Genomic DNA, 10,179 nt, shown 5'->3' on the forward strand with positions numbered 1-10,179 from the left:
AGGTATATATTAAGGTATGTGGTTTATATTAAGGTTTTTATAGTTAGTTGTAACTGAAAGATGTTTTAAGAACAATTTTGATTGATTAAATTATGTGAAGGCACATAGTTCAGTGATTACAGCATCAGCCTCACAATCCTGAGGTAGTGAGTTTGATTTCTGGACCAGGCTGTGTGTGGTGTTCTTGAGCAAGACACTTTATTTCACATTGCTCCAGTTCACTCAACTGTAGAAATGAGTTGCGAAGTTACTGGTGCCAAATTGTATTGGCCTTTCCCTTGGTGAACATTGGTAACATGGAGAGGGGAGGTTGGTATGCATGGACAACAGCTGGTCTTCCATAAATAACCTTGCCCAGACTTGTGCCTCGGAGGGTAACTCTCTATGTGCCAATTCATGGTCATTCATGACCAAAGTGAGTTCTTAATAGATAGATAGATAGATAGATAGATAGATAGATAGATAGATATCATTTTTATACAAGAATGTTGTTGAAAGTGACTTCAAAGTTTTGGCAGCTAAGCCATCATCGGATTGTGATACATTAGAGTTAGTCTTGGCTTTTAACTCTGTTGAATTAAAATCATCTTTGGGTGTGTGGGTTTGAAAGGGTGGTAATAAGGTTTTTATAGTTGATTATTATTGAAAGGTGTTTTAAGAAAAAATTTGATTGATTAAATTTGGTTTAATTTTGATTGTTTAAAATTTTTTCAGGTATGTAGAAATTTGTATACAAGGTAGGCACAAGGTCTGATGGTAGTTTTGTTGCTTTTGGTATTATTGGATTTAATCCTTTTACTTTGACAATGTAAATGTCAAAGGTACAAATGCACACACCCAAAGATGATTTTAACCTTTCGCACTCTGTAGGTGCATTAGGTCACCATAGAGTTTTCTTCCCTGTAGTAACAGGGCAGTGGCATGGGAAATATGTTTTTGAAAAATTCAGTGTGCTAAAAGGTAACTCAATAAAGACAATATAAAGGCAAGACTAACTAATGCATCACACTCTAGCAATGGCCAAAACATCAAAGTCACTGTGAGCAACAATCTTGTATAAGAATAATAAATTTGTACTCGACAAAAGTATGGAGTAACCCATCAGATTAATGTAAAATTGTTTCTATTATAACAATATAAAAACAAACATTGATATGTGTGTGTGTGTGTGTCTCCTTAACATTATCTGGTCATAAATAAATTTGATTACTTGTTTCTGCAGGCGAAAGTTGGCAACAAGAAGGGAACATGAGTGTGGAAAATGTGCCTCATAGAATTCTATCTGACCCATGTAAGGGTCAACAAATTAACCATCTTATAATCTATCTGTCTCTGTGTCTACTCACTTATATATATGTATGTGTGTGTGTGTGTGTGTTTGTGTGTGTGTATACTGGCGGTATCCCAGCATGGTCACAGCCTCAAGAATATATATATACGTATATATTTATGCATACACTTATATATATATATATAATTAACATAATAGGGTAAAAATTTGATATTAATTAATATTAATTCAATACCAGGAAACCAGCACATTAAAAGAACCAGAAGATTCAGAAAAATTTTTCTGAGATCCTAAAAGGATTATAGTACATGTGTATATAAAAGAGACCACTAAAGTGGACTGTTAATGTGCTAGAAGAAGATCACTTAAAAATTCTCAAAGAAAGATTCAGCAGAGCAAAATCAGGCGGGCGAGACTAGTGAAAATTGTAAATACCTCGGTTATCTGTAGACCATGGTTTCAAAATCAACACTTTCTTAACGAAAGTATGTTTTTCTTCAGTACAGTCCGCCAACACAATCATAATCCAACAGAATATCATGCTAGTTGTCTCCAACAAGTGAAAATGTGCATGTGATTCTATCAATTATAAAGAGTAAAATTCAAAAGTCTTAGTTTTGGTGCGCTAAATCCGGAAATATCTCTGCAGAAAATAATTTCTGCTTTGAATTTACCAACTTTGAGAAATGTGATTATGGTTAATTAACATAATAGGGTAACCATGGTCTACAGATAACCGAGGTATTTATAATTTTCACTAGTCTTGCCTGCCTGTTTTTGCTCCGCTGAATCTTTCTTTGAGAATTTTTAAGTGATCTTCAAGCACATTAACAGTTCACTTTAGTGGTCACTTTTATATACACACACACATACACACACACACACACACACACACACATATATATATATATATATATATATATACACACACACACATATATGTACACTTATATATATATATATATATATATTAAAAAGTCAATAAAAGAAAATGGAGAAGAAAAAATATAAAAGATGCTTGGTTCATTTTATTAGTATCATAATTGAAAAAGTAATGCAAATTAAAAGATATACCTATAAGAACAAGTATAAAAGAAACCAAATCAACAAAACAACCCAAAAATATTCCTCCAAAATTCTACATATGTTTCAGTCCAACAATATGTTTGAATCATCAATAATTGTAACTTTTATAGATGTGATAAACGATATATTGTTAAATCTCTTCAGGAAAAATGAGTATATTTTCTGTCTTGAATTACGAAATGATTTATTTGAGAGCCATGTTTAGGAATTTTCAAATGTAAACAAACTACTTATTAGGACGCAGAGTTTATGTGATTAGAAATTTATTGTTTAAAATTTAGCTAATATTGAATATTGAAGTTCTGCTAAAACAGCAAATTCATTTGAAAAATATATCTAATTACTATATTTGAATTTAGATTTAGATATATTTATTTATAAAAGTTTATGTGAGGGAGATGGTAGAAAGACGGATGTAACTTATCATAAGGGTGTAATATACAAAGAATTAGATTGGGAAGCCTAAATAAAGATTGGATGAATAAGATTGGTGTCATTTAGGATTAAATTGTTTAGGATATATTTTCCAGTGTCCTAAGAAAAAATATTTTGTATTTAAGATATTAGTTATACGAACAACTATATTGTACTCACTTATGAGAAGCTAGAGAAAATGAAATAAAAAAGCTGGTGTTACAAGAAGATAGATACAAATATAACATGAGTGTAATGTATTGTACGATAATTTTATGAGAAGTTGTACAGTGAAAAGTATAACATTGGTGTCATTTAGGATTAAATTGGTTAGGATATAATTTCCAGTGTTCTAAGACAAAAAATATTCGGTATTAGTTATTTTGAAAAAAGAAAAAACTATATTGTATTCACAAAATGCAAGAGAAATTAAAAACTGGTGTTACAGGATAAATTCCCAAGGACAAAATTTGAGCTACTAGTAATCTCGCTTTTTTTATATATGGTTAATCATTTCATTTTTCATTTTAAAAATGTAAAATAGCTTGTGTTTCCCTAGGAATTGAACATGACATCAATGCTTACATAAAAAGGACCTATGTGTGTTGCTCTTTTCTGTAATTTAAAGCGTTTGGATTTGTTTACAAATTTATAAATATATATATATATACATATATATATTTATACACATCACCATCATCATTGTTTAAGTGCTGGTGTTGATATGATACACTAAAATTCTCTCAAAGTTGTATTCTAAAATGACCATAGTTCAATGCCTGAAATCAATATAAAAATATAAAGAAAGAAAGTAATAAAAGAATTGTCTTTTTCCTTGCCATAATATGAAGAATTACATAACAAGTACGAAGTGTCATCTGACTGAATATGGATGCTGAATCAAGTACATTTTCATAAAAACAGTGTTATTACATTGTTATATTTTAAATCTCATTCACAGAATTTCAAGCCGGTTTTTGAAGAGTCAACACATGAACAGCTGTGTCCAACTAGAGAGACTGAATCTAAGTAAAACCAGAATTGATGACACAGGTCAGTGCTAAGTTCTCTTTCTTTTGAATGTGAAAATAATTCTTTTATTTGTCTTTGTTGTATTTAGTGTGAGGAATTTCCTTGAGGGAGGGTAGAACCTGACATGTCTTTTCCTTGTCTTTGTCAGTTTGTTTAAAATACTTTCCTCTGGTGCTGTTTCTGCTATCAGAATAAAATAAGATAAGGAACTTTTGTAGAAGAGGAGAAAGAGAATTTGAAGCAGAAGTTTAATGGTAATGTTGTCATTGCTAGTGTTCCAATAAGTTTTGACTCTGATCTCCTCTGAAGTCTACGCCTTGTGGATTGGCAGTCATCAGAGTATCAGGAAAAATACCTTCTGGTATGTTTGTTCCGATTCATTACATTTTGAGTTCAAATTCTGCCAAGATCAATTTTGTTCTTCATCTTTTTTCTTTTTAGACTTGATAAATAAAATACTGATCAAGTGCTAGGGGCAACTTAATCAACTATATTCCTCTCCAGTTTTGTGCCTTTGTTTGAAATTATTACACTGTATAACACAATTTTTATCCTTGACTAGCAACTGTTATTTCCTATTTGTTTACTCCAAAAAGTTTGAAAAATGCATATATTTCCTTCAAACTCTGCTTTTGTTACATTTATTCAAACCCCAAAGAATCTCTCTTAACACGTAGCTATGATGCTCCCCCACTACTCCTGTTCATGATCAGAGGTTCACAATTTGTCAGCCAATAAAGGTTATGCTCAAGTGGTTAAGTTCGAACAACTGACAAGCAAATCTGTGGTATTGAGCAGAATATTTGCTATAATGTATTTCTGCTTCAGCAATTCAGCACTGAATCTGTCTGAAATGTAATGGAAAATAGGTCAGTTTTAAAGTATTGATGTTCAGGTTACAAAAGCAAAGTTTGAAGGGACTAGGAGTAATTTCCTTCGATTTCTAGATAGAAGCAAACAGGAAATAACACTTACTGACTGAAGACAAAAAATAAAGAAAAAAAAGAAAAATTAAGATTTTGCTACACATTTTTTATTATTGTTATTTTTAAACAGTATTTTGGCCAAACACATAAAGTTTTGGACAAAGTGCCTCATGGTATTTAGTTATGGTGCTTCATGTTCAGTGCTTAAATTCCACCAAGTTCAACTTTCTGTCTCACATCCCCCATCAACACATACACACATGTCCATGTCCATTTCCTCTCTCTTTCACTTTATGCTGACTTCAAACAAAGTGTACATTTCAATCCACAAAAATAAATAAAATTTTTTTACAGAATTTACTGAACACTGTACTTTAACAGTTGTTATGTTTGAGAGTTCTGCGAGTTATAATGAAACATAGCTGAAATTTATCAAATTTATTAGTCAATTTTCAATAAAGTAAAATATTAAATTATTAATTGACACATTATTAATTAAACATAATAGTATAGCCTGGAAAAAATACAGATTACATAGAAAAATGCGAGCAAGAGAAATAATATTCTTAAGGTTATAAACCTGGAAAAGTACAGGACAAGTTGGAAAAGTTGGAAATGTTCAGGACAAGTTATTACATCTGGTAAAAGTACAGAACAAGAAAATTTTTACTTAAAACATTGTAGCTAAGGATAAAATTTGAATATTAAAAATTATTTGATTTTAATTTACAAAATAACATAATTAAAAATGGTACCATCATTTTGTGAAAATATCGACACACTAGAATACTTAAAAAATGAGACCCAGAATTACCAATATAGCTAAAGTTTTATGCAAAGTAGAATAGTATATATTGTAGGCAAATTCATTATGTAAAAAAATAGGCATTGGGTCGAGACTAAAAATGAGAAGACTTGGCGATAGCTTAGGCAATAACTCCTGCAAATTTTACCATGAATTCATTGTTATAGGTAGATTTTACTGTAATATATAACTAATTTTTGTATTATGTACTACTATGTTTTTTATAACTTATTTTCAAATTTCTAATTATTAATTGATAACTTATTTTCAAATTTCTAATTATTAATTGATAATTTATTTTCAAATTTTTAATTATTAATTGATAATTTAAAAAAAAAATGAATTCTTTTAAAGTGCAAAGATTATTTTAATTGAGTTATTTAAAATTTTTAATACAAGTAACAGGTAATAACAAATACAAGTAATAACTTGTAATAAAATTTTTTGTTTTAATAAAAGCTAATATTTTCTAAATCTAAATATTCTATTTGAAATTATATCCTTAGCTGCAATATTTTAAGCAAAAATTTTCTTGTTCTGTACTTTACCAGATGTAATAACTTGTCCTGAATTTTTCCAGGTTTATAATCTTAAGAATATTATTTCTCTTGCTTGCATTTTTCTATATAATTACGTTATGTGTTAAGCTGGCAGAATTGTTAGCATGTCAGGCAAAACACTTAGTGGCATTTCAAGGTTAACTTTGCCTTTCATCCTTTTGGGGTCTATAAATCATGTGTTAAGCTGGCAGAATCATTAACATGCTAGGCAAAATGCTTAACAACATTTCATCCATCTTGATGTTCTGAGTGCAAATACTATCAAGGTTGACTTTACCTTTCATCCTTTTGGGGTTGATGAAATAAGTACCAGTTGAACACTGGGATTGATGTCATTGATTTACCCCTTCCCCCGAAAAGTACTGGCCTTGTGCCAAAATGTGAAACCATTGTCATGTGTTAAGGTGGTGAGCTTGCAGAATTGTTAGCATGCTGGACAAAATGCTACCCAAGCATTTTGTCTGTCTATACATTCTGAGTTCAAATTCTACTGATGTCAACATTGTCTTTCTTCCTATTAGGGGTCAGTGAAATAAGTACTGGCTGAGCACTGGGTTTGATGTAATTGACTAGCCCCTCCCAACAAAATTTCAGGCCTTGTGTTTATAGTAGAAAGGATTATTTTGTCATGTTGTTTAGTTATGTCATTTATATTCTGAGTTCAAAACCTGCCAGGGTTGAATGAGCTTTTGATTCTTCCATTGTCAATAAAATGAATATCAGTCATGTACTGGAGTTTGTTTAGCTAACTCTGCCCTCTCCCCAAGGTTGTGACTTTGTGCTACTATAAAGACCATAACCACCATCATGATCATTTTTTAAAATATTTTTATTATGTGCATCTAGTGCTCAACCATATTTTCTCTTCTATGTGCCTAGGGTACATGAAATGTGTGTGCAGTAATTATTTTTATTGTCATTATTATCTAAATAATAATTAATTTAGGGGCTAAAATTACAGAAGAATTCATGTCACTGAAACATGGGAATTTAAGCATTTTGGCACTTAATATTGTAAAAGTGTATCTGATGAAACAAATTGCATAAAACATGTCTCTTGTTTTTAGAATGGGCCTCAAGAGTACCATATTCTACCTGACCTTAAATAGCAATCATCATAAAATCATTAGACTAATTCTTGTCAGAACTAACACAGAAACTACACTCTTTGTTGTTAATGCCTTTAATAGTCAATGTGATAACTATATTCAACTTCATTAATTCTTCTTAGAAATCATACAATAACTACACTCACATTCATTGTTTCTTGACAAAGAATGTCAGGACTACACTCCTCTTCATTATTTCTTGCTGTAGCGAATGCAAAAATTACATTCACAATAATTAACCCTTTGGCATTTAATCCAGCCATATCTGGCCCAAATATTCTCCCTGTTTTAAGTTAAAATTGACCAGATCCAAACTCTCACACCTACTTTACAATGTCATTCTAAAAATATACAAACACACCATTGAAATCTTGAAGCTACAAAATAATGTGTGATTACATGTTTAGGTTATCTCTATAGAAAATCTATAGAAAATCTGTAAAGGGTAAAGACCCTCTTCGCTCATGAATGACCATGAGATTGCACCTAGTTACCTTTCAAAGCACAAGTCTGGGCAGTGTTGTTTGTGGAAGACTAGCAGTCACCCCTCTCTATGCCAGTCACCAGCCTCCCCTCTCTATGCCACCAATGTTATCCAAGGGAAAGGCAAAGGCAAAGGCCAATACAGCTCAGCACCAGTGATGCTGCAACTCATTTCTACAAATGAGTGAACTGGAGCGATGTGAAATAAAGTGTATGTTAGACTGCGACAGCATGAAAGGTGAAAATAGGAACCTCTGGCCTTTGATGTGTCATCTGATAATGTCCTTATAGATTCCTTTATTGACCATCTGGTACCTTCTTTAATGACTGATACCCTTCTTGCTCACCTCTTGATTGGCCAATCCATACTCTCTCTACATGATTATCTGGTAGGTAGTCTCCATCATGACTCATCTTGTAGCTGCCTTATAGAGCTCTTGATTGTCATTTGGTACTCTCACTACTGGATTCTTGATTGGTCATCTGATAGCCACCCTACTCATTCCTTGACTGGTCATCTTGAACCTTCCTTACTGATCCTTTGATTTACGAGCTGCCATTCTCCCTACTGACCACTTAATTTGTCATTTAGTACTTTCCCTACTGTCTTGTTCCTCTATGATATCTTTTTTTTTTTTTGAATACCAATATCTATAACAAATGTATTTATTGTTTTTCACCAGGTCTGGTCTGCCTGCATTTGCCACTCCTGTCTCTCCTCAACTTGGATGGTACCCGAGTGCGTCCCACTGCAGTCTCTGAGCTGAAAGGATGTCCCAAATTACAACGGGTTACTCTAAACAACCTGGTCACCGTTAGCACCAATGAAGAGGTTGCTGCTGACAGTGAGGAAGATCAGCAACAGCAGCAGCAGCAGCAGCCTGAACAACAGCAGGAGCAGCAGCAACAGGAGGCAGGCGAGCAATAACATCTACTGTAGCAACAACAACAACAGCAGCAACTAGCAGTTGCACAGAACAACGATAACAACAACAGCAACATCAACAGAAATAACAGTATTGTGAAAACAAATTCAACAAAAGAACATCACTGGAAGCAGTAACAAGCACAACAACAACAACAACAACAACAAAAAATTATCACAACAATATCTTCAACAACAACAATAACAGCTGCAAAGGAACGATGACAGCAACAACAAAAGCAGTAACAGTCGGATTAACACCCAAAATAAATTTTAAAAGACACATTTAGCAACAAGATTTAACAAAAAGCAATTACATCTTTCACCTCCATTTCCACAATAACAACAACACCAACATGTTTTGTGTAAAAAAAAAAAAAGAAAGATTAAACGTCCAGTTACTGCTAAATGCCTAATATTCTGCCATTTTTCATTTGTTTATTTATTTATTTATTTATTTGTTTTATTTGTTTGTTTGTTATCATTGATCTCCATCGCCACCACTACTACCACTACCACAACCACAACCCCTCCACCTACATATCAGAACTTTATTTCTCTCCTATTGCCTCATACTTGCCCAATGCTTCAACACGACAACCATCACGCCACCACCACCACCGCCACTACTACCACCACCACCACTATCACGAACACTGTCATCATCATCATCATCATCATTACAGTTGTCCATCCATTTGTTCACAACCAACAGTTTGTATTAATCTGCCATTTGTCCAGTGCTGAATATGTTGCTTTACCCCGGTGACATTTTATTTGTGTTTTTTTTTTTATATTATCATATATATATTCACACACATAGTGTACACACACACACATGCACACACACGTTATTGGTACAGACAAGTACTGGATCATTTTAACCCTTCAGCATTTAAAACATCCATATCCAGCCCAAATATTCTTCCTGTTTTATGGTTGAAACTGGCCTGTGATCTGATCTCTAACACCTATTCTACAATGTAATTCTAAATATAAACAATCATTGAAATCTCAAAGCTATGAGATAATGAATGATTAATTCAAAACAATGAGAATAAGTAAATGTTACATTTGACAGAATAATCTGAATGTTAAAGGGTTAACCTGACATTGCCCTTCCCCCTGCAAAATAATTTGTGACCCTTTGCTTCTAATGGAAATGATCATTGTCCCTACTATCACAAGTTAGAAATCTATATTTCATAAATTTATATAACAAAACAGGAATCTGGAAACAATTGTTTGGTATTATTCATTCACCATTACACATGTTTCATTTACTAATAGGAATCACAGAATTGTATGTGTTGAATAGGTGCAGGCATGGCTGTGTGGTAAGAAGCTTACTTCCCAATCACATGGTTCTGGGTTCTGTTCCACTGCATGGCACCTTAGGCAAATGTCTTCTACTATAGCCTCGAGCTGAACATATATATATATATATATATATATATATATATATATATGTATACATGTCTCTTAAAGGATAGAGCTCAAAATCAATGCATTGAAGATACTTTATTGCAGCAACAATTATAACAACAG

At 32.5% G+C, this 10,179-nt stretch overlaps 1 protein-coding gene across 1 annotated transcript in view; it reads left to right on the forward strand.

Moving 5' to 3' along the window:
* Positions 1-9,052, forward strand: part of LOC106872789 (uncharacterized) — a 423,364-nt gene extending 414,312 nt beyond the window's left edge. The window contains exons 23-24 of the mRNA XM_052969923.1: positions 3,753-3,844; positions 8,390-9,052. Of these exons, the coding sequence (XP_052825883.1) occupies positions 3,753-3,844; positions 8,390-8,634 (337 nt within the window). The 3' untranslated portion in view covers positions 8,635-9,052. The remainder of the gene's footprint in view (positions 1-3,752; positions 3,845-8,389) is intronic.
* The last annotated feature ends 1,127 nt before the right edge of the window (positions 9,053-10,179 follow it).

Source organism: Octopus bimaculoides, chromosome 1 (genome assembly GCF_001194135.2).
Source record: "Octopus bimaculoides isolate UCB-OBI-ISO-001 chromosome 1, ASM119413v2, whole genome shotgun sequence".
NCBI lineage: Eukaryota > Metazoa > Mollusca > Cephalopoda > Octopoda > Octopodidae > Octopus > Octopus bimaculoides.